Source organism: Budorcas taxicolor, chromosome 11 (assembly GCF_023091745.1).
Source record: "Budorcas taxicolor isolate Tak-1 chromosome 11, Takin1.1, whole genome shotgun sequence".
NCBI classification, from domain to species: Eukaryota; Metazoa; Chordata; class Mammalia; order Artiodactyla; family Bovidae; genus Budorcas; species Budorcas taxicolor.
In genome coordinates this window covers 49,127,845-49,152,973 of record NC_068920.1, presented here as the reverse complement: position 1 = coordinate 49,152,973, position 25,129 = coordinate 49,127,845, and the positions used below count along the sequence as shown (strand labels likewise).

The 25,129-nt window shown below is 39.1% G+C and overlaps 1 protein-coding gene across 5 annotated transcripts in view; it reads left to right on the top strand.

Annotated features, from left to right (window-relative positions):
- Window positions 1-1,001: 1,001 nt before the first annotated feature.
- The window catches only part of KCTD20 (potassium channel tetramerization domain containing 20), a 36,986-nt gene continuing 12,858 nt past the window's right edge, over window positions 1,002-25,129 (top strand). The window contains exons 1-3 of one of the 5 annotated variants that reach the window (XM_052647534.1): window positions 1,002-1,087; window positions 20,942-20,995; window positions 23,755-23,960. In XM_052647534.1, the coding sequence (XP_052503494.1) occupies window positions 23,801-23,960 (160 nt within the window). In that variant the 5' untranslated portion in view covers window positions 1,002-1,087; window positions 20,942-20,995; window positions 23,755-23,800. Of the gene's footprint in view, window positions 1,088-1,505; window positions 1,641-14,477; window positions 14,501-14,709; window positions 14,802-15,798; window positions 15,822-20,941; window positions 20,996-23,754; window positions 23,961-25,129 lie in introns of those variants that run through there. The other 4 variants (XM_052647535.1, XM_052647536.1, XM_052647533.1 and 1 more) reach the window with 4 other exon arrangements.

Below are 25,129 nucleotides of genomic sequence, written 5' to 3'. Positions count from 1 at the left end.
TGACTCAACGACTTAGCACACAGCATGCACTCAGTAGAAAGCACGACAGAAAGGACTGACGCTATTTCTGTCCTTTATAGGTCATGGAGTATACATAGATTTTTTGAGTGTTTAAGTATTTTACTCATAACACAGTTTTCCAATAATTTGCTTTAGGGTGAATAAAAATTTGTAATTCAGCTCTGTTTTCCATAGTATGTAGTTTCATTAAACTCAAGATTTGAGAAGAACGTGGAACTTTTCACCCTCCTTTCGGTCAGAATGCATATCCAGTATAGGGATTTCCAAGCAAAACGTGTTTTAAAGAACTTCAAAGGAAATGGCAGTCCACTCCAGCACTCTTGCCTGGAAAATCCCATGGACGGAGGAGCCTGATAGGCTACAGTCCATGGGGTCGCAAAAAGTCGGACACGACTGAGCGACTTCTGTTTCTTATTATTTTATAAACTTCTCCTTCCAGATGTTATGTAAAGATCCAGGCTTCACAATTTTCTAAAAGTGTTGGCTGTCCTCGGTTCGATCCCCGGGTTGGGAAAGTCCCCTGGGGAAGGAACCGGCTGCCCACTCCAGTATTCAGGTCCGGAGAATCCCAGGGACAGTATGGTCCAGGGGGTCGCAAAGAGCCGGACACGACTGCGCGACCTTCACACCCACTCACACATTGGCTGTCCCGGGGCTGCGCGCGCTTATTTTTCAATTTAGATAACTACTAACTTTTCCGTTTCAGACTTTCAGTAATTGAAACGGCATCCGCAGCTCAGAAATTGACCTCTGGTGGCTGTGCAAGCTGGGGGAGCGCCCTCCCTGGCGCCGTGGAGCGTGTCGGGAAGGAAAGGGGACACCCCAAGGCCTGCGGCCCAGGGGGCGGGCCGGAGCCCGGCCTTCCCGGCGTGCCCCGCGCGGCGAGGGGGACTCTTAACGTGAAGCGCCGGGTGACTCAGCCGCGTGGCCGCGCGGGCCGGGGGGTTCGGGGCGCGCGCCGCTGCGGCACGGCCGGTCCCCGCGGCGGCTGCTGGCGGCGCCGTGAGCGCGCGCGCCTCCCGGGCGGATTCGGGCCCCGGGCTCCGGAGCGCGGCGGGAGCGTTAGGTGAGTGGTCCGACGCGAAGAACCGGCGGGGTGAGTGCGGCGGCGGGCCTGGCCCGGGGAAGTGCCTTTGTGTCGGGGGGTAAGGGGACCCGCTCCTCAGGTCGGCGCTCGGGCGGCAGCCCTCCGGGTCGTACCCCCATAGAAAGGCCGCGGCGCTGCAATCATCTCGAGGAAAAACGTTGGCAAACGGGTTCCGGGCGCCGGTTTTCGTGCTGAGGGTAAAGCCTGGTAATCTGGGGAAGAAGGGGGGATCGCTTTGCGTGGATATACGTCTACAGAGTCGGGGGACCCCTGAAGTATAACTTGACTTTCCCGCAGGCCTTTGGTGTTTTTATCCCAAAGGAGGAGAAATAATGAGAACCCGGGAGTGTTTATTGATAAAACACTTGCCTACGTGTTTTTGTTTTTGTTTCCTGGCAGTTCATTGAATTCACTAAAAATTAGGTAGTTGGGTCGACTTCTCGCTCTTTGTACCCCTTCAAAGTCCTCCTTCTCTGCCACCCACAAATTACCAGCTTTCATCGGTGCTGAAGAGCTGGGGGAGACTGAACTGGTAATTTTCTTTTAAATAAAACCTTACTTTTTATAGCGTTGACTGTCTTCAGTTCTGCACTATTCAGAAGAGCTCTTCTCTTTTGGAGTTTGTGATTCTTTCTGAAAATTCCGGGATTAATCCGATTTATTTTTAAATGAGAAACCAGTGAATAAACTAACAAGATAAACAGGCGGCAAGGAATTGTTAAACCCGGTTATGAAAATGCATTTTTCAGGCCCTTTAATTGTCCCCCTGTTAGCTGTTAAACAACTAGCAGCAGCTGTTACCTGAGAAATTAAGAGTTTTTAATGGTCCCCAAACAGTGCTGTTATCACAGCTGAATTTGATTAATCCAGTCAAAAGAACTTCATCCTCAACTTATTCTCACCCTCCCCGCAACGTCTTGGACATTTCTTAAACATGAATTTGCACCTTGAAAATGTAAATACCGCCCCCCAAAATGTAAATACCCGTCTCCCAATTTTTTGTATATATTAAAATTGTTTATATAATTTTAAAGATTACTTTCCACTTGCAATTATTACAAAATATTGGCTATATTCCCTGTGTTGTACAATACATCCTTGAACCTATCTTACACTTGGTAGTTCGTACTTCCCACTCCCCACTGCCACCCTGTGATCACTAGTTTTTTCGCTATATCTGTGAGTTGGCTTCTTTTTTGTTATATATTGGTTGTTTTGGTTTTTTTTTTACATTCCACATATCAGTGATAACATACAGTATTTCTGTTTCTCTGTCAGACATTTCACTTAGCATAATGCCCTCCGAATCCATCCATGTTGTTGCAAATGGCAAAATTTTGTTTTTCATTTTTAGTTGAGTATTAGTCCATGGCATATATTTACTACCTGTTTATCCATACATCTGTTGATTGACATTTAGATTCCTTCCATATCTTAGCAATTGTAAATAATGCTGCTATGAACATTAGGGTACATGTATCTTTTCCGATTAGTGATTTTGTTTTTTTTTTTTCAGATGTATAGCCAGGAGTGGAATTGCTGGGTCACATAGTAGATCTGATTTTAGTTTTGAGAAACTTCCATGCTGTTTTCTATAGTGAGTGCACCAGTTTACATTCTGACCAATAGTGTAAGATGATTCTCTTTTCTCCACATCCTTGCCAACATTTGTTTGTGTTCTTTTTGATGCCAGCCGTTCTGAGAGGTGTGCGGTGATAACTCATGTGGGTTTTATTTGTACTACTCTCAGAAATTTGATTCTGGAAATCAGTGATGGGTCCTGAGTCTGCATGTTAAGCAAGCACCCGCTCTCTTGGTCTGTTATTGGTGATCCAGGGACCACACTTAGAGAAACAGCAAAATAGACTGGCCTGAGAATTTTTAGAACTGGCCAGCTTTCTTATCCTTTTGCTGATTTTTATTCTCCTTTGCCCCCTAACCAATCATAAGCCAAGAAGGTCTGAGTCTTTAGAAGGAAACTAAAGAGTGCTCTCTTGGGCTCTGCCATCAGGGTGAGTGTGTGAAAGTCACTCAGTTGTGTCTGACTCTTCGAGACCCCATGAACTATACAGTCCATGGAATTCTCCAGGCCAGAATACTGGAGTGGGTAGCTGTTCCCTTCTCCAGGGGATCTTTCCAACCCAGGGATCAAACCCAGGTCTCCCGAATTTCAGGCAGCTTTTTTGCTGTCTGAGCTACCAGGACATTGGGGTAGGAAATACATATTCTAATGCCTTAGAGATGTGTACTGTGTACCAAGTTGCTTCAGTCATGTCCAACTCTTTGCGACCTGATGGGCTGTAACCTGCCGGGCTCCTCTTCATGGGATTCTCCAGGCAAGAATATTGGAATGGGTTGCCATGCCCTCCAGGGGATCTTCCTAACCCAGGGATCAAACCTGCCTCTCTGACGTCTCTTGCATTGGTAGGTAGGTTCTTTACCACTAGCCCCACGTTGGAAGCCTGCCTTGGAGATAATCAGTGCCTATTAATCTGTCCTTTTATCTTTCAGGGGCCTGCTTCCAATATCATCAGCTTATTAGAAATGCCGTTAGGCTAAATCTCCCCCCTCCCAACTAATATCAGTCGTCTTCCCTTTAGAACCAGGACAGCTAATGCTGTGTAATTCTCATGGCCTTGAACTCAGATTTCCTGTTATGTAGCAGTACCAGTAGCATTTAAGAGGGCTTTCAGTTCATCTGAACATTAATTCAGGCATCAGATACCCCAGTAATGCCTATTTTGTAGTAGGCCATTTTAGCAACAACATTACAAAGATGTCACAGAGTTGCATTGCTCCCTTGAGGCAAATATGAAGGCTGGATAATCTCTGCTGCTTTTTCTGTTTCTTCGTCCTTCAGATATTAATAGGTGTGTAGGGATGAGGTTAGAGTTAGGCTATGTGTTTTCCGACTTTTTTTTTTTGGTCTTTGGTTTCTTCTTAGTGTCTCACTTTTCTTGCTAACCTATTTCTGTTGATTCACAAAATACTGTTGTCTTTCCTGCTATAACCCTGGGCTTCCTGATTATTGCGCCTTCCGCTGCCCCTGAATCTGTGCATGCCTCCTCCTCCTTAGCTAACTGGGGTAAAAAGCGTAGGGAAATTGCTGGAGTGCTGCGTGATTTCTAGCTGGAAGGCCCAGAGTCATGGGACTGTGAGGCTTAGAGATATAAAGGAACCTATTACAAATTTATGTGGTGCAGTCCTCTTGCTTTTTTTCCCCCCACCTCTTGGCTTTTAAGATGAGGAATCTAAAATGAGATGGCAGAGTGAGGACCCCTGGCTCCTAGCCCAGTGTTCTTCCCACTAAATCATTTCAAGAAAAATGCTTCAAAAATGAAAACAGTTTAGAGAAATTCAATTATAAGTAGGTGAAGAAAACTGAGACTTTCACATGAATACAAAAGCAATATTTGGAAAAATGGAGATGGAAGGAGAGCGTGTTCTAACCACATAAACCACGAAGAGTAGGAATACTAAAATAAGGAATTCTGAAGCTTGAAATAATGAGCAAATAGTTCTCTTGTAATCCCAAGAAATGTTATGAAGTTGGTATTTTTTTTTTTTGATTCAGTAAAGATTAAGATAAGTACACTGAATTTTTATTAAATGTTGGATGTTTAAGCAAAGTCCAGAATTTTTTGAACTTGCTATGTAACTATACTGTTGTCTTTACCCAAATTATTAGGTATCTCTGTTGGAGACAGAAAGTAAGACTGATCCAACTGCTAATCTGATTCCATATACCTCTTATGAGAAATGAGATTATTGGAATAGTATATGCATTTCTGGAATAGTAGGAAGGAAAGAAGTACAGATGAAAGAAGAGAACCCCATGCTATTTTTTCTTAGAGTCCCCAAAGTAGACATTTTGGGGTTGTTCTTGTATATTCATGAAAGTAGAATGAGAAATAGTAAGGATTTGGAACTTTCCTGGCGTCTTCACTTCCCCAGCAGGGAGTGAGGGTTTCATCCTTGGTGGGGAAACTTAAGATTCAGCTTGCACCAGGGTGTGGCCAAAAAAAGAAATAATAAGGACTTATTAATTAGTAGACATTGTTATGTACCAGATTGATTAGTAGACATTGTTTTGTACCAGACACTTCGCTCAACGTGTCTACATTTCTCATTTAATTTCCTCCATTTTATAGCCAACGAATCTAAGACATAAAGAGCTTACGTTTGCCCAAGTCACACCTTGTGAGTGGCTGAGCCAGCATTCAAGCTTAGACGGACTCCATCAATTAATATTTATGCTCAGTAGTGCCCTCCTTATTCTTCACTGGGCAGTGGTTAAGAATGTGGGCTTTGGAGCCAGTTTTTCCTGGGTTTAAATCCTAGCTCTTTCATTTACTAGCTTGGATATTCATCAGTTTCTTTCTCTGAAATAGAGGTTGTAATAGTAGCTACCTCAGAGGGTTATTAGGATTGAGTTAATTCATGTAAAATGCTTTGATCTATACCTGACTATTGGGAGTTCTCAGGAGATGCTGACTGTTAATTGGTTTTTAAAAAATAATTTAAGATACTGTTGATATTTTCTTTAGATTTAGATTGTCCTTTCCAGTGTTAAAATGCTAAGGCTTTTATAGTGTAGATATAAATTAACTTTATCTCTTTTCTGTAACATGGGGGAGGCAGGGCTTACTAAAATTTTGGAAAGCACTGGGGTGTAGTAGAAAGATCTGTGACATGATTTGGTTAAGGTTACTAGAGAAAGTTCACCTTAGAATAAAACAACTAATGATCTTTACTTCTGTAGGAAAGCCACAGTATACCTTAAAACCATGTAAGACTCCTTCAGTGTATTTGCCTTAAATCTCTTTTGGTGGGAAAGGATAAAATTTTAATTTTTGCAGTTATATCTGTGTATTAGTTTGCTGGGACTACCATAACAAAGTACCACAAACCGTGTGGTTTAAACAATAGAATTTCCAGAGGCTGGAAGCTCAAGTTCAAGGTGTTGGTGGGGTTGGCTTCTTCTTAGGACTTGCTCCTTTGCGTGTAGGTGGCTGCTTTCTCCCTGTCTTCACATGGTCGGTCTTCCCTCTGCACCTCTCTTGTCCTCATCTCTGCTTAAAAGGACACCAGTTGTATTGGATTAGGGCCCACTGATGACTTCATTTAATCTTGAAAAGTGGGTGTTAAGTCACTCAGTCATGTCCACTCTTTTAAAGAGCCACCACCTCTTTAGAAGCCACATTCTGAGGATTTAGGATAACAGACTTCAACATACAAATTTTGAAGGAAACACGATGTAATTTAGCTCATGACAGTCTGTTTAGGGGGTTGAATGCTGGGTAATTTAAATGCCAGGTAATCTGTCCCTGGTGGCTCAGCCAGTAAAGAATCTGCCTGCAGTGCAGATCCCTGGGTGGGGGAGATCCCCTGGAGAAGGGCATGGCAACGCACTCCAGTGTTCCTGCCTGGAGAACTCCAGAGGAGCCCGGTGGGCTACAGCCCATGGGGTCGCAGAGAGTCGGACACGGCTGAGCAGCTAGCAGAGTCTGAGCCTTCTGTTGCGCTTGTCACTGAGCACCCTCCGCCTTGGGACCTGAGGGTCACGTTTTATCCTGTGCCTACCCACATGCCCTGCCTTCCGCCTGTTCCTTAGAGCTTGCTGTTGAGTCCCCTAAGAAGCGTATCACGCCTCCAGTTAAGTCCTTGTGTTGGATTTAAAGCTATCAAGATTATTCTGTCATCCTATTGAGTAATCTGCTTGAGAAACTATTTCATGTATTTAACCTAAATTCCTAATTTGTCTGGTATTCCTAATATTTCTTCTTGAATCTAGATGGAAAAAATGTCAAGATCTCTTAAGTAGTGATATGTCATTTTCTTCTTAAACTTCAAAAAATTTAAAGTATTGTAAGATTTTTTTTTAAAACTTCAACCATTTTCTCAAAGAGTTCCCTGTTTTTAGAGGTACATTTTCCTTTTTTTTCCTCTCGTTTTAAAAGTAGTTAACACATTCATTTTAGAGACTTTGGCATATTCAACAAAACAGTTTTTTAAAAATCACATGATAAGCCTGTAGTTAAGGTGGAATATTAATATCTTTAATCTTTTTCTATGACTAGGTTTTTTCAAATTGCCTTTTTAAAATCTAGTTTATCAGTACTATTTCATGCTATTTTAGTTATTATAAAACATTTTTTAGTCTGTTCATGTGATGAATTATATTAATTTTTAGAATGTTAAGCCAACCTTTGTATTATCCTTTTATATATATATATGGGTTTGATTTTTTTTTTAAATAATTGGTGTAGGATTTTTGTGCTTATGAGAAAAAGTGGTCCATACTGCTTTTTGGTAGTGCTCTAGTGAAGTTTTGAGTCAGTGTTGTTATATGCTGGCCTCAGAAAACGAATTGGGATGTATGCCCTGTTTTCCTGTTCTCTGTAAGAGTTTATATTGTTAAGATTGATATAATTTCTTCCTTTAAAGATGTGGAAGAATTTACTAGTCAAGCCACTTGGTCCTGGAATTTTTTCTAAAGGATGGTTTTAATTGTGGATTATGGTTCTGTGTACTATTTATATACTATCAAAATAATCTATATCATCTATTTGTATATAAATACAGGCACAAATATATTAAGCTATTTGTTGAAGGGTGTTAGTGTATACCATGTGGGGATTGGACTAGGGCATTAGGAAGGGCAGGCTGGGACTCTGGGCAGGAGTGGAAGCAGTGTTCCAGTCAAATTTTTTCTTTATCAGAGAACTTCAGTTCTGCTCTTAAAGCCTTAGAATTGGTTGGATCAGGCTCACCCACATTATCTGGATAATCATCCTTATTTAACCTAAAATGGTTAAATACTTTAATCACATCTACCAAAACCCATTACAGTAACACCTAGATTAGCATTTGATTGAATAACTGGGACTGTAGCCTGTGGGTTGACATATAAAACTGACCATCACAGCCTTTCCACAGTCTTGGCTCTCTTGCTAGTTGCCTAATGCCTTCAAACAGATGTGGGGTTTCTGTTTTTTTCTTTTTTGGCTTCACCCATCCCATTCTGATGGATGCATTATTCTAGGGGATAGGACTTACCAGTGCATAGAAGTCGTGGTGGGAACAGGGAGGAAGGCAGACTTAACTGGGCACAAAGGGAAAAAAAAAAATTTTTCCCCCCAAAGCATTAGTGGCCAACAATAGGGTGAGCTAATAATAAGAGATTCTTTATTTTGGAATATTTTTTAGTTAGACTGGACTGAACTAATAGTGTTTTTGTAGTCCTAGAGGGAAGGTGATTTGGACCCCAGATCTTTTTGAGATTTATGATTGTGGGGGTAAAATTGGGAGCCCATCATCAGGTGACCAGCATTTAAAAAAAAAAAAAAAAACACCTATCATTTTCTGTCACCATTATTTTATAAAAGAAAAGACATTTAATATAAAAAACGAAGTAAAATTTAGTTTAGGTACCAAGAAAGCATTAAACTAACACCTGCCACAATTCTTTAGTTCACATTTTAATATTTTTTAAATCAGGCCATGTCTTAAAATCAGGGGTGTGTTAATATAGTACTTTCTTGAAACAGTGTTATTCGGTTGATGTCTTAGTCCATGTCAGTTGTCTCAGAATTGGGATAGTAATTGTGTTTGTATGTTTGTGTGCGTGCGTGACATTATCTCCATTGCCCTCATTTTTGCTGTCAGTGAAAACTTTCAACACTGATTAAGACTGACGCTGGTGAATACTGGCCCTTGAATCATCTTCTGACACAGTGACTGTGGACTGTCTCCAGAATTCTCAGCATTTGTTCTATTGCTACAGTGCTGCTTTATAGATCTGTCCCCTAAGACCTTCAGATCTTGCCGTACAAGAACTTAGCCTTTCTTATCAAATGGCCTGCTATGTTGAATAAGACATTTAAAATTAAAAAAAATTGTACTCCCTTGTACTGTTTAAGACATCATTGCTAAAAGTATAGATCTTGGAAATTTCCTGGAAGTTTGCCAGTGAGTAATCTTAACTTCAGTGTCTCTTCCTGTTATATACCTTGGATTGTTCGTAGCTTAAAGTTGTCATTAGAATGAGCATAAGTAGTTGAATCCATCAAAAGATAGAAGCACCCTGTGTGGAAATTACAGAATTTGATCTACTCTGGTTTTAGGTAATAAAGTTGAGAGTTATAACAGAATTAAGTAAGGTCTTAAATTGAACTCTGAACTCAAGATTGTAAAATCAACCACTATCTGGAGTTCACTGATTTAGAGGTTGTTTCAAAGCAACTATCTAAACAGAAAAGGTGCTAGGAGTGTTCATTACTGGTACAGAAAGGTCATATGTCTTGGCTCCAGATCTTTGGCTTGAGATCATATCTCCAAACTTGGGAAACTTAACATAGAATTCATGAAGGTAAATCAGAAGTAAATCTCCGATAGGCAGAGATAACACAGCTTAAGGGTAACGTGTTTGACTACGAAGCCAGAAGCCTGTGTTTGAAGCCTGGCTATACTATTAGCTGTGCGACTGTGAGAACTTCTCTTAACTTCTTTATTCCTCAGTTTCCGTATCTGTAAATGAGGATAATAATAGCAGCTACTTCATAAAGGTTTTTTTGTTGTTTTTGTTAGTATTAAGTTAAATAACATTTATAAAGTACTTAGAATAACATGTAGCAAATGATATATGTTAAAATCAACAAAGGTTAGTCCATCTAGACTTAAGATGGACTGTTTGTGGTAATTTGGCATATTGAATCTCAACTGATTAATTAGTGATTCTAATGTAGAATATGTTCTTGAGTAATTGGGTTTAGATTTGGTTATTTAAGGATGTAAGAAAACTGCATCTTGAAAGGGGTTGCAGTATTTAAAAACTTCTTTAGATAAATTAATGAATCTAAGTTTAAGGATTTACTGAAGGTTTTTTGAGTACTTTAAGATTGGCTTGATAGGCAGTTGAAGTACTAAAACAAAAAAAGAACATGTTAAAAGATTATAAGTATCATTAAAAATGAAATATCAAACTTAGGATACTGGGGATTCAACTATATTTGTCTCTTTTTTGTCTTATTTTATATTTTAAACTGAGTAGTGAGTAAAAAAGTTATTCTCTAAATCCTTTTGTGTAATAGTTCTTTTAATTAGGTGATTTGATAAAGTTGTAGAGGAAATTGTTTAAAGGTCTTTAGACAGTTATAAGGGAGAAGGCAATGGCACCCCACTCCAGTACTCTTGTCTGGAAAATCCCATGGACGGAGGAGCCTGGGAGGCTGCAGTCCAAGGGATCGTGAAGAGTCGGACACGACTGAGTGACTTCACTTTGACTTTCCACTTTCTTGCATTGGAGAAGGAAATGGCAACCCACTCCAGTGTTCTTGCCTGGAGAATCCCAGGGACGGGGGAGCCTAGTGGCCTGCCGTCTATGGAGTTGCACAGAGTCGGACACAACTGAAGCGACTTAGCAGCAGCAGCAGACAGTTACAAATTGAATGTAAGGTCTTTAAGTCTTAATTTAAATTCAAGTAACTGTAGTATAGTCTCTTCTGGTACAAAAGCTGTTTTTGGACCTAAGTTTATTGATAGAAAGGTTATCAGAGCAGTAAGTTAGGAAAGTCAAGTAGAGAAGACAGGGAAATGTATCTAGGCAGTGATAATCTCGTCTCTACCATCCTTGTGCTTTCATCCGCCAGTCTGCCAGCCTGGCCTCTGCTAGCAGCTCATACACGAAAATGAAGGAAGGCGTGTGGACTCGGAGGCGCTGCCTTTCTCTCCTGCATCTCCTAGGTGCTCCCCTTCTTGCTGTCAACCCACTGAGATGCTGTCACACCTAGACAGTTCCAGTAGCCTCTTACTCCACTTGTCCATCTGTGGTTATATTTATTTTAAAGCAACATGTTGAATATGAAACTTCTCTATGTAAAAACTTCACCTACAAGACAAAGTCCTTCACTCTACTTGACTTTATAATTCAAGGCCTCTGTAAACCAGCTGCAGCTTGTTTTTCACCTGCTGTTCTGCACAGCCATCTAAGTTGTGTGTTGCATAGCTCCTTAAGGGGTGGTGTGCGTGGGGTTAGCTGTATGGTATGATGGTTGCTCTGTTTTCTCCCACCCTTTTGTATTAATCCTTCACTCTAACCTGGCTGGTCTGCCCCTCCACGCCTTTCTTACAATAAAGCGCCTTTTCACTCTTACTTTTCTACCTGTTATACATCATTCACCCTGTTTTATGCCCTCTCTTTTCTTTAATAGGTAGAACCAAAGAGTGGAGTATTAAACAGCCATTAAAAGAATGAGGAAGATTTCCAGTCACTCCTATGGGGTGAATTTGAGATATATTGTTAAGAAAAATAGCAAAGTACAGAACTGGATATGGTATTTCATCTTTTGTATGAGAAACAGAAGAATTAAGAATTTATATGTATAGACACACATTATCTATAAAGAGAAACATGAAGGATATACAGATTAATAAAACTAGTTATATGTAGGGAATAGATAGGAAAATATTGGAGGGGAAGGGAGAGATATCTCTGAGCATTCCTTTTTTGTAATACTAACTTTAGAACCATGTAAATGTTTTACATAATCAAAAGTTAAAATAATGAAAAATAAGCTATAATTGAGTGATTAAAAAACAAAAATGAACCTAAATTACAGGACATACAGAATAAAATAACTAAAAATAAAATAATATAACTAAAAATAAACATAGTATGCTGAATATACATCCCTAGTGAAATGTAATTCAAGGACAAAAAGAATTAGCCCCCAAAAGACACTTAAACTTAGTGGGTTTAAATGTTAGTAACATTAATGTTATAGTTTTATTTATCTATTTATTTTTAATTTTTATTTTTACTTTATTATTTTGCTTTACAATACTGTATTGGTTTTGCCACACATTGACATGAATCAGCCACGGGTGTACATGAGTTCCCAATCCTGAACCCACCTCCCACCCAATGTTATAGTTTTAAAACTGAATTATGAACCAAGATTTTCATTGTGAGAGAAAAGATACAGTACTAATAGAAAATAAGTAAAGAAAAACCATAATGTCGAATTTGAAGTGAAAATATCAGTATAAACTCTGTTTGTGTTTTAAAAAAGCTCCAGGTTTGCTTCTAAACCATTTCAGTAGACTGTGACACCCCAATATATAAGACACCTGGTGTTCAGATCTTGATTTATAAATGCTTTTGTCCACTAAAAAGAAGAAAGGCTTCTGGAGAATTGGCTGATTGTAAGTCAAGGTCAGAGATGGTGAAAGGTGAGCTTAGAAAACATATAGGAAGTAGCCTCAAAAAACCAATAGCTGCTGCTGCTGCTAAGTTGCTTCAGTCGTATCCAACTCTGTGCGACCCCATAGACAGCAGCCCACCAGGCTCCCCCCGTCCCTGGGATCCTCCAGGCAAGAACACTGGAGTGGATTGCCATTTCCTTCTCCAATGCATGAAAGTGAAAAGTGAAAGTGAAGTTGCTCAGTTGTGCCCAACTCTTAGGGACCACATGGACTGCAGCCCACCAGGCTCCTCTGTCCATGGGATTTTCCAGGCAAGAGTACTGGAGTGGGTTGCCACTGCCTTCTCCAAAAACCAATAGAATTGTGTTTAAATGACAGATGAACGCTTGAAGGGAATCCCACTAGCCGTACCTGGGACAGTTTGAACCAATAATTGGAGAAGTTAAAAAAAAAAAAAAGATGGTAATGGATCATTTTAATACATTAGATTAAAACAAATCTTTGACTTCATAATTAAACTTAAAAAGGAAGATACAGGGAGAGTGAAGTAGGAGTTCTACTTAACAGAAGAATGCTAGACAGTAAATGTAGGAAGAATGATAAAATTAGAAAGTCCTCATTTTGTAGTCCCCAGTGTATTAATAATTGGTTCGGGCAAGAATCTTCAATAGATGCTGAAACCACTGGATGAAAAGTTATTGGGAGATAGGATATCAGATCTCTCTTTACAACAGAAAGACCTGTTGTCACCACTTTAAGCACATAATCAGACATTCCCTGTAGTGGGGTAGCCTGGCATTATGTGCCTCTGATGGGATGGCAGTTTCAAGGACACAACTGTATTCTTGTTTTAAAAAAATTTAACTTGTATTTCATCACATGGAAACAATGAGATGGATGTTAAAACTGACCTAGACTTTTTAATTTAAAATAATTTTTATTGAAGTATAGTTGATTTATAATATTTTATTAGCATAGCAAAGTGATTCAGTTATATATTTTTTCAGATTATTTTCCATTGTAATTATTATCGGCTACTGAATGTAGTTATGTGTTAGATGGTGAATCCTCGTTGCTTATCTATTTTATGTGTAGTAGTTTGTATTTGTTAATCCCATTCTCCTAATTTGTCACCCCTCCTCTTTCTGCTTCCATAACCAAAGTTTGTTTTCCATGTCTGGCAGTCTGCTTCTGTTTTGTATATAGGTTCATTTGTATTATTTTTCAGATTCCACATGTAAGTGGTATCATAATTGTCTTTCTCTGACTTAGTATGAAATTCTCTAGGTCTGTCCTCCATGTTCTGCAGATGGCAATATTTCATTCTTTTTTATGGCTGAGGAGTATTCTTGTGTGTGTGTGTGCGCACATCTGTATGTATATATCACATTTTCTTAAGTCAGTCATCTGTTATGGTCCCCTGGGTTTCATGTCTTTGCTGTTGTACATAGTGCTTCTGTGAACACTGGGGTACGTGTATGTTTTTGAGTTAGTGTTTTTGTCTTTTCTGGATATGTGCTCAGGAGTGGGATTGCTAGATCATATGATATCTCTATTTTTAGTTTAAGGAACCTCCATACTGTTTTTTTTTGTAGTTGGCTGTGCTAATTTATATTCCCACCAACAGTGTAGGAGGGTTCCCTTCTCTGACCAAGACTTTTTTTAAAAAGTCAATTTCATGTAAAACAACTGTCCCCCAAATTGGGGGGGTAGGGACAGCAGGGTGCAGAATATGAAAGATTCAGAACAGCCAAATGTAAGGAATGAGCCTGATTGACTTATGGATCCAAAAAAAGATTATGCAGGAAAATATTAGGCCAATTGAGTAAATTTGATTATTGGTTATATATTAGTATTATGCAAATGTTCATTTTCTTAGATGTGAGAGCAATACTGCTGTGTGATTTTTTAAGAGAATGTTCTCATTCTTAGAATGGGCTTGCTGAAGTAACTTGGGTGAAGTGTTGTAATGTTAACTTTTAAGTGATTCAGAAAAACTTGTGTGGTGGGGGAGCAGATGATCATTGGTAAATCTGAAGGATATATAAGATTTTACTGGTTATAATGATTTTTTCAATTTTCTATAGATTTGAAAAGTTTCGGAAAAAAAAAGAAAATCTGCTTCAGAGCCCAGCTCAGATTTTATCTCATATGAAGGCTTCCTTTTCCCAACCACACTGTCTAGAGGTGATTTTCGCTCCAACTTTTGTGTTTATTTTATAATCCCCAAACCTGAGTGCCGAATAAGAGCTGCCTAAGAAGTTGACTGTTTAATTTTTAATTACAAATTCCAGACTCGTTGTAAGAATAGGCCCAAGAATCTGGAACCACTGGTTTGAACCACCTGTTCTGTATTTATTACCTAAAGTTGCTTGTCTTTTTCATATAGCTCTACCTACTCAGTGGGAGCTTGGGGCCAACCCTTGAGAGCATTGCTCAGTCCTTTGTGTTGCTCAGTGCTGTGTGCCTTCCACACAGTAGGGGTTTGGTAAGTATGTGCTGACTATAATATATAGGTTGGGACTAATTTGTTGATCATCTGAAGAGATTACCAGAAACTTCTCCATGGTTTTGAGAGGTTTTTAAAAAAAAGAAACCTAGCTGATAAAAGCACTTAGTACAAAAGGTCCATTAAAAAGATGTATAGTTTTTAGTTCTAAAACTACAGGTTTGGTTTATAGAAATAACATGTTTGTTACCAGCAAATGTTTGGAATTAAAGAGTTAACAATGGTATCATAGTTGAGTTTTATTACCTCTGCAAATGGATATATAAAGACTCTAGTACTTGATCTCTATAAAAATACAGATACCCAGAGATACAGTTTTCTCCCTTCTACACTTATTGATATGATTGACACATGGCACTGTATATGTTTAAGATGTACAACATAATTTGACTTACATACATAATGACATGACAATAGGTTTAGTAAACATAGCTCTCATATAGAAACATGACAAAAATAGAAAAAAGATTTCTTTCTCCCTTGTGATAAGAACTCTTAGGATTTACTCCCTTAACAGCCTTCATAGGTAAGGTAAAGAAAGCAGTGTTAATTATCTGTATCATGTTGTATATCTCCAGTACTTATTTATCTTATAACTCGAAATGTGTACCTTTTTTTTAATGCTAAGATGATTTTTTTTCATTGGATAATTGGAATTGAGATAATGAATGAAGATTGAGGTTAGGTGTTAATGCAGGAAAGAAGAAACAATTAGATTTAAAAAATAAAGTCTTTGAAGATTTTTATAGGCTTGAAGCTGGTTTTGAGTATATAAAAAGGAATAATGGCTAACTTTTTTTTTTTTTTAGTGTTTACACATGCCATAGATTGCGTTGGCTGAAGTATCCATAATCCCTAAAACAGTTCTTCCAAGTGGATATTGATGTATAGATGAGAAAATTGAGTCTCAGAGAAGTTTGTCATGTGCCTAGACTCACAGCTAGTACGTGGTGGAATCAAGAACCAAACCAGGCAGTGTGGGTTCCAAAACACTTGCTGGTAAATATGGGAAGCAGGATAGCTTATCACTAAATGTAGCTTCCCTTAATTTGAGACTTAATGAGTATGGGAAATGGGAGAACATTTCATAGCATTAGTTCTTTGGAAAGAAAAAAAAGAGAGAGAAAGGAGTTAGGGGAAGGGAACTGATCTTTACCAGGGATTAATTATACAGTTGCTTAGACCCACAGGAAGAGTATATTAAAAAGGCAGGTGTATGAACCTTGACCAGTATTCAAGAAGAGCAAAATCTTGCACAGAAGAGTATTCTAGTATAGCTGCATTAACCTAGCCTATCTTTAAAGTATATAATGTATTTATGTGTATTAAAATAGCTGAAATAGGACTTCCCTGGTGGTCCAGTGGTTAAGAGTCTGCCTGCCAATGCAGGGGACAGGAGTTCGATCCTTGGTCGGGGAAGATTCCACAGAACACAACTACCAAAGCCCATGCGCCCTAGAGCCTGCGCTTCGCAACGGGAAAACCCACTGCAGTAAGAAGCGCGAGTGCCACAGCTAGCGAGTACACCCACTCGCTGCACTAGAGAGAGGCCTACGCAGCAGCGAAAGCCCAGTGCAGCCAAAATAAGTCAATAATTGACAAAATAATAAAACAGCTGAAATAAACATTTTTGCTTTGAATTAAAAACTTGATTCAACACTCTTAAAAAGAAATAGTAAAAATGCTCTAGTATTAATATATCTAATTATCCACACATTTAAAAAATATTTCATTGGAATGAATTATGGCAGTAATATTTTTGGGTAAAGCAAATTTTTACTTCCATATAGTAAGAGAGCAAACAAAGCTACATTCTGAATAATAAACTGGTATGTGTGCAACTGCCATCTCCATTAAATTTAATGCTTTATGAGATTTAATTATTCTAAACTAGCAATCGTTGCAGAAAAAAAATGAGTGGTTAAGATATAATTTTAAAGATTAAAAGAAAAAATTTCCCTGTTGACAACTTAAAACCATTCTAGAAGTTCTAGATAAATGACATAGAGAAATGATGTCAAGATTGTTAAATTAGACATTGTATTGACAAAGAAATAAGATTACTCAGTGGAACAGAGTTTAAAAACCAGACCAAGCATAAATTATGTTAGTATTTGATTAAAGTGCCATCTCAAATCAGTGTGGGAAAAAAACAGACTCTTCAGAATATATTAAGGGAGTTAGTTGGTTAGCCATTTGGATTTTGTTAGATCTATACTGACTGGGCTTCCCTGCTGGCTCAGCCTGCCAATGGTGGGAGACAACAGTTCAGTCCCTGGGTCGAGGAGATCCCCTGGAGAAGGAAATGGCAACCCACTCCAGTATTCTTGCCTGGGAAATCCCATGGACAGAGGAGCCTGGTGGGCTATAGTCCATGGGGTCACAAAGAGTTGGACAGGACTTAGCAACTAAACAACAACAAATTCCTGAGGGAAAAGTGGAAAGACACAAAAGGTCAGGTTCAAAGGGCAAGTTAGGCAACTGAGGCAAAAAATAATTCAGAGAATTCTAAAAGCAGCAGTTGTTTAACCTCTGTCATGTCCAACTCTTGTGACTCCATGGGCTACAGACTGCCAGGCTCCTCCTCTGTCCATGGGATTTCCCAGGCAAGAGTACTAGAATGGGTTGCTGGTTTCTTCCCTAGGGGGTCTTCCCAACCTGGCGATCAAACCCACATCGCCTGCGTTGCAGGTGGGTTCCTTTCTGCTGAGCCACTGGGAAGCCCTAAAAGCAGTACCATGGGTCATTTTGCTGAATCAAGAAGAGAGCTGTAGCTGAAGTCAGTAGAGCCATACAACAGAGCGTAAAAGGTATGTTCAGAAGTGGAGGGCGACATGCTTCAAGAGCCCAGTCAGTGGGAGCTAAGCAGTTGCATAAGGGAGGCTCAGGTAACAGACGTGTCTCTTGCTTTTGTATAGCACTGCGTGCTTTCTTCCCCGTACATCTTAATTGAGAAAAAACTAGCTAGCTTTGTAGTGGCTGATATCATCCCATTTTTATGGATGAAAACACTGACGCTTTAAGAATTATCAATAGTAACAGTGCCAAAGCCAGAAACTGCTTTGCCTCAGTCTAGTGGGTGGTCCTGTCATTTATACTCCAGGGAGATGAGAGCAAGCCATGGAAACATCCAGTGATTCTCGTCAAGCCCGACAAACTTGACATGAATAAATCGCTGCTATTACCCAATGTTTATCCCGCATGGGGTTTTTTCCCCTGCCTACTGAAATCTTGTAAGGCTCTTAAAGGTGAAATTTTCCAAATGTTGATGAAAATGAATGACTTTTTTTGCTTTGTGACAACCTAGAGAGGTGAGATGGGGTGGGGGGTAGGAGGAAAGTTCAAGAGGGAGGGGATATATGTATTCCTCTGGCTGATTTATGTTGATGTATGGCAGAAGCCAGCACAATATTGTAAAGCAATTATCTTCCAATTAAAAATTTTAAAAAGAATGAATGACTTTTCAATGACCACACTAAAATGAGCTGTCATATTTCACTCTATCTAACTAGCAAAGATGAGGAAGATTGATATACTGTTAGCCAGAGTTCCATGCTGCCAGAAGGAGTATAAATTGGTATGTTTATAAAGGACAGTCTGGCAGTATACATCAAAACTTATTTATGTTTTTCCATAGCAATTTTATCTCTAGGAGTTTATTCCAAGGATATAATGGAATATGTGCCCAAAGATATGTGTGCATGTATTTTACCACAGCTTTGATTTTTTAAAGTATTTATATCTTCCTATATTGATTTTTTTTTATTGAGCATAGATTGCTTTTTACAAGCAGTAAAACACTGATGCTATTTTATATGGAAAAATACAATTATTCTATCACAGGATTCTCAGATTATGACTATAACTCCTATTTGATAAGAACTACAGCCAACAATTACCCTGGAAACTACTGATTTTCTCTTTAATTTCTGACAAACAATAGAAGGAAAAACTTCTAGAATCATTACTGGATGAAAGGCAGGATGATTTGGGGGAAGCAGTATGATTAGATGAAAAGAATATGGGAATCAAAAGACCTAGATTTGAAATCTATCCTTGCTTCTTAGCTGCAGTTGTGATTTAGGCAAAGCTGCTAACCTTTCTAAAGCCTGTTGTGAAGATAATTACTGTCTTTCTCTGAGGGTTGTTTCAGTTTCAAATAAGATTAGATTTCTGAAAGTCTCTGCAGATTCTATGGCTTGGGAATAACGATAGTCAACTTTATTGAGTACTGTGTGCCATGCATTGTACTAAGCACTATAAGAAATTGCCTCATTTCATCACTTGTATCAGCCCTGTGTGGTTAATGATTATCATCCTCTCTTACAAGTGAGGAAGTTGAGACACAGACCTAGAAGCCTGCCCAGGGCAACAGCTGTAAGAAGTGGACCCATGATAGAGAATCATATTTGGGGAGCAGTGTAGCCAGAGGTCTCTAAGAAGTGTTCATCTCAGCAGTCTGCCAGATTTCTTTGATGAAGACAGCAAGTGTGAGGGAAGGGAGAACCCAGTGGAAATAACTTAGCAACAGAGGTCTCTTTTCTTTGTTAAATTATTATGGGTTTGGGAACATACTGTAGGGAAACTATAAGATTTAGAAATCATACGGATAGATTTTATATGGGCTTATTAATACTGGAGTGGTCTCGCTCGATATTTTTAGAAATAATCTAGAAAAACCAGAAAACAGAATTTCTTCTGAGATTTGAACATTAAGAATACACATGCAAAGGAAGTGAACAGAAAGTCTTCAGCGGAGTTGGGTTAAACATATATCCACCCCGAGCCCATCGTGAAGATGGCAGGCTCTTGGCTATCAGTAACACCCTAGAAGGAGATCTTGTGGATATTTTCGATCGTATCTATCACTTCTGTTGTCTCTCCCCTCACCTTTACCCCTTTTTAGCCTATTCCCAGAGATCCTGGGTATCATCACCAGAGAGCATATGTGAAGCAAAACTGGAAAACCTATTCCCCTTTAATAGAACACATTAGCAGAGTTCTCCTTACCGTGAAGTAAGAAAAAAGCATAATGGAACTAGACCAAAGTCAGTGATAAGCAGTTAACATAGTTCAACAAATGTAGTGGTTTTCACATAAGAACAGACTGAAAGGACTAGGATTTGTCAGTCTGGAGTGAAGGTTGGCAAAGACGCAATTACTTGCTAAAATTTAAGTGTGGAGTATAGATGAAGGGTAGATTGGTTTGTTTACCAAATTCTGTGGGATCTTGCCTCATCTTTACCATCCAGCTTTTACATAGAGAGGAGGCACGGTCCTGAAGTATAAAAGGATCCTATTCTGTAAAAGATCATACCCTTGTATCATTAGCAGTCTGAAAGCATTAGGCTTTTGAGATCTATCCGTGTGAAGTTTGGTCCCATAGGCATTCCAACTACATTTTCAAAATCTGAATAGTTCAGTTGCAAGATCTGAACTCAGTTACGTAAATCACGTTTCCATAATCTTGTTTTCTTCATAAACAATTGATTAGAGGGAATTGCAAGTAAAAAGAAGAAAATAGATAGACTCATTATGGATTAAACTTGAGATGACTGTGTTCTAGGGAGAAACCAACATGTCATTTTTTTAATGTGCAAAGACTATATGGAGAAAATTCCACTATCAAAGACTGCACACAAATTTTCCAAGGTGGGGAGATTATAATAAAGGGTTTGCTGTTCTGGGTCAGCTAGAGCAGCACTGTACAAAATAGGGGCCTTCACAGGAGGCCTATGAGATAGATAAATAATACAGAATAGATAGATAATAAAGTAGGTAAATATGTATGCTTGTGTAGCTCTTTAGAGTGTTTAAAAAATGCTTTCACATACTGTGTGGAAGTGATGCTTGAGATGGCTTGCTGAATGTTTGTTTTGTTTCACAGCTATACAGTCGGAGTTCCATTATTTATATATCTGTAAGTCCTAGTCCTTTTCTGAAGCAGTCTCTTCAGTTACTGTTAGGTGTGCCAGGGGTGTGTCATGATCCTTTGGCTCTTGTTGTACACTGCTATGACTTGTAGATCTCTGTTGGCCACAGATAGTTTTGTAGCAATGGAGAGCTATACTGTTCAAGTGCTTTGCTTATTTCTTTCTTTCTTTTCTTTTTTTCCTTAGATCTGTTCTGAGGACCAAGATGCATTTGGGGGATGGTTACAGAAATGAGCCATGGTAGGCAATAAAAATATACATTCAAAGTTGAATGAAACATCCATCCTGGAAGGGGAGCAGACCCTTACCGTAATGTTGAAACTCATTGCTTTCTTTGTTGAAGAATTCAGTGTCTGTCCGTTTGCTTCTTAGGTTTCATAGATCAAGAGTGTTTCCTTCTATCATTCTAGGATTATAGAAGAATTAGTTTATAGGGGACTCTGAGAAATGATGGTGGTCTTTTAAAGTGTGTGCCACTAAGCATTAATCCTGCGATGGTTTCTTGGAGGAAAAAAGTGTTTTGAGGCCAGATTCTTTTGGGGAAGCTGCAAATTGGGTCCTCTCTTGGAATTTCATGGTACACTCTGATCCTATTTATTGAAACATTGTAATAGTTAGAAACAACTTAATTCATAGATAGGAAAGCAGAATCAGAATATTACACAGCAGTTAACTAGATAGGTGTGTCTTCTAACATGGATGGATTTTAGAATGTTAATTTCAAAAAGCATATTACGGAGAATGTATAGTTGGTATGTTTTTTACAAATGATATGCTTTTATAGTATACCTGTATAAGGCTTGAATTCTTTTGCTGCTGCTGCTATGTCGCTTCAGTTGTGTCTGACTGTGCGACCCCATAGACGGCAGCCCACCAGGCTCGGCTCCCCCATCCCTGGGATTCTCCAGGCAATAACACTGGAGTGGGTTGCCATTTCCTTCTCCAATGCATGAAAGTGAAAAGTGAAAGTGAACTCGCTTAGTCATGTCCGACTCTGCGATCCCATGGACTGCAGCCCACCAGGCTCCTAAGAGGGAAAATTTTCATGTTTTATTTATAATACAAATTAAATACAAATAAAATGCTTGTCAAGTGCTCAGCAGTTACTTTCTTTTTCCTCATTGGAGACATCTGCCCCTGCTAATTTTCAAGCATATCTTTCTGTTTATTAATTCATTGTTGTAAGTTAAACTGAATTTTGAGCCCTGGTATTATTCATAGACTGGGAAGAAAATGTTTTCATTATAGTCTATTATAATGAAACTTTTTCACACATTGGAAGGAATAAATGAAGTAACTTATATAATGGTCTAGTCTGTGCAGATTCTCAAGAAATCTGTTTATTCAAAGTTGTTTTGTTCCAAGAGATATTTTGGAGAGCAATAAAAAGAAGTTTGAACTTGGTTTTGGAGCAGCTAGTGAAGAGTTAAGCAGAGCAAGTACACAGAGTAGAACATGGTTCAAAACCAGTTAAGCTGACAGAAGCAAACTGCCTTTTGGTCCTTCCCATGTTAGTAATGCTTTGTCCAGTTTCATGGATCTTCTTTATCTTACTCTCTAGACTTGATTTTCATTTTGACATCTTCTGAGTCAAACCTGAAAGCGGTGGTGATTCTATTTGACTTTACCATTTGCTAGGGATCACTTTTAAGGGGCCACATGTTTTGTATAAATACATAAATACGTTTTTCTTTAAGAAAGAGTAATCTGGAAAAAGCTGTAGCCATATGTCAGGTCTTCCAACAGAACGTTCACTTTATCTCCTCAGTGTGCTTTACGTTGTAAGAGCTATTGTCTGAGAATTTAATATTTCATCAACTGTGAAAGTGTCTCTTTAAAATTATTTGCTTTCAGGCATCTGTACTGGCTCCTTTCTTAAAAAGGGCTCATTGTTATATGGATATTTCGTGCAAGTTAAAACAGGACTAAATGCTCAATCAACTTTATGCTCAAAAATGTACTAATATAGATTATGAAGTTACTCAAAATTGAATGCACATTTTAAGTGTTTATTGGCACCTCTACATGCTTGCATGTCAGGAAATTTCAGAGTTATTATTAAAACATGTTCCTGATCTTAGTGACGAAACTTCTTCCTAAAACATGACTTCTTCCACCTGTCTTGTTTTCGTGTAATCCTTACGCATAAACATTGCTAGTAATATGCTGCTTCTACCAGAACACCTAGTGGGACCTAGCAGAGTACAGACTGTGAAAGTGCTAAGGGGGATGAATTTCAGGGATGTTTTCGACAGTTGGGCAGCCCTGGAGGGTGGAAAGGCTGCGGGGCAGGATGGTCACCTAGAAGAGAGGTGTGAGGTGGCCATTCTGCCCAAGCAGTGGCTGCGTGGCACACGGCTTTCCCTCGGGAGGTGGTGTTCACCACGGTTGTGCACTGCTGGAGAGAGTTAGGCTTATAACCAGTGACATCTTGCTGTAATTTTGAGATAGGGGTCAAGCAAAAGGTACAGAAAGTGAAAGAGAGAACTTACAAAGGAGAACTTGAGCACCATACATAAATTTATTATCTAAAAAAATTAGTTTTAGTGCCCATGACTTCCAGTTTCAGCTGTCCTACTAACATTGTAGTTGTGATTCTCATTTCCTAGTGCTTAACTGTTGCGGAATGTATATCTCAAGTTTTTGAGACATATGGGCTGGTTTTCTTTCATTGACAATTTGAACTCTCTGTCCCTTATGTGAATCTGTGGTATAAACACCACCAAGTTATTTTACCACCAGTTAATATGCAGAATTGAATGTGAATATGGGCAAAGTCAGTGGGCTTGATGTCTGTTTATAAATAAAGTTTAAAATTATTCCCTAGGAACAAGTTTATCAGTGTTCTTTGTGATCTGGTAAAGACAACTTAAGTCAGCCCAGTTCCTCTCAGTACAAAATCACAGAAATGTTTAAGATGTCACTTCTTCTCAAAACAAGAATAAGAACTCTGAGAGTTCTCTAGTCAGTTCTAAATCGTGCATATTGCTGTCTTCCAGGGTTTCCCTGTGATGAAGCAGACAGTTCAGGACACACAGTCCAAGGATGGACGTTCCCCGCAGCACTGAGAGCGACAGGTTACTGCGGCAGGAGGCCAGCTGCCTGACGGGTGAAGCTTCGGCTGCAGCTCCAGAAAAAGACGCACACAGTCCAGCTGCTTCTGGTCTTCAAAATCTTACTTATCCTCTAGGTCCCAGGAATGATGGTATGATGAGTAGCTCTTGATCTAGTCTGGAGGGCTTTCTGACACCTGAGCACCTATTCTCCCAGAAGGCATAAATGTTCTTAATCTGAATAACATGTCCAGTTAATTGGCTTAGCTTACATATCACAATTATATAAAGCTATTACCAAAAAATCTCTACTTTAAAAAAAAATTTATTTGGCTGTGCCATGTGGCACATGGAATCTTAGTTTCCTAACCAGGGATGGAACCTGGATTGGAAGCATGGAGTCATAACCCGGGGACAGCTAGAGAAGTCCTTTTTTAAATCAGAGTATAGTTGCTTTAAAATCTCCATTTACTTAGTTTAGCACATCTGACTTGGTGATAGTAGTGTAAGAAAAGTGGTCTCGGGTTTGGAGATCCACATTCTAGCTGTAGTCATAAATGAGCGCCTTACGCTTTCTGAGCCTTGCTTTCTTAATCTAGACAACAAGCATGTTAATATTCTCCTTACCTCACAAGGCTAGAAGATACTGAGTTAATGGATGTCAAGGCTCTTGATAAATTGTTTGGTTCTTTTTAACTTTTAATAAAAACAGTAGCAACAATAATAATAGCAGTTACCATTTATTGAGCACTCACTGTGCTAAAAGTTTATTTTTTTAAATCAAGGGTGGCAAACTGATCAACTCTGAACCACTACCTGTTTTTATAAATAAAAATTTGAAACACAGCCGTCATGCCCCTTCGTTTACGTACTGTCTGTGGCTCCTTTCCTGCGTTGTGGCAGAGCCCGTGACCCACAAAGCCAAACAATTACTTTTTAGCTCTTCACAGAAAGTTTGCTGATCCCTGCTTAGATTAATCTTTTCACCGATGGGGAAGCTGAGGCTTCAGAGGTTATTAGTAACTTGCTCAGGTTCACACTGCTGAGAGGTGGGGGACTGGGATTTAAACCTGTATCTTTCTGGCCAGCCTTTGCTGACAGAAAAGCAGAGTGTACCTGCCACCCTAGAGTGCCCATTACAGAGAATTTATGCAGCGAATCTCCTCCTGCTCACCTATTTAAGTAGGATGGAACCTGAGGCATCCTTTGGGAATCAGCCCAATTTAATTACTTCTTTGCTGGGGAAAAAGTCAAGTATTCTGCAGAACTGAGTTAATAAATTAGGTACCTAGTTTCATTTTTAAAAACAGCACTTACAGTG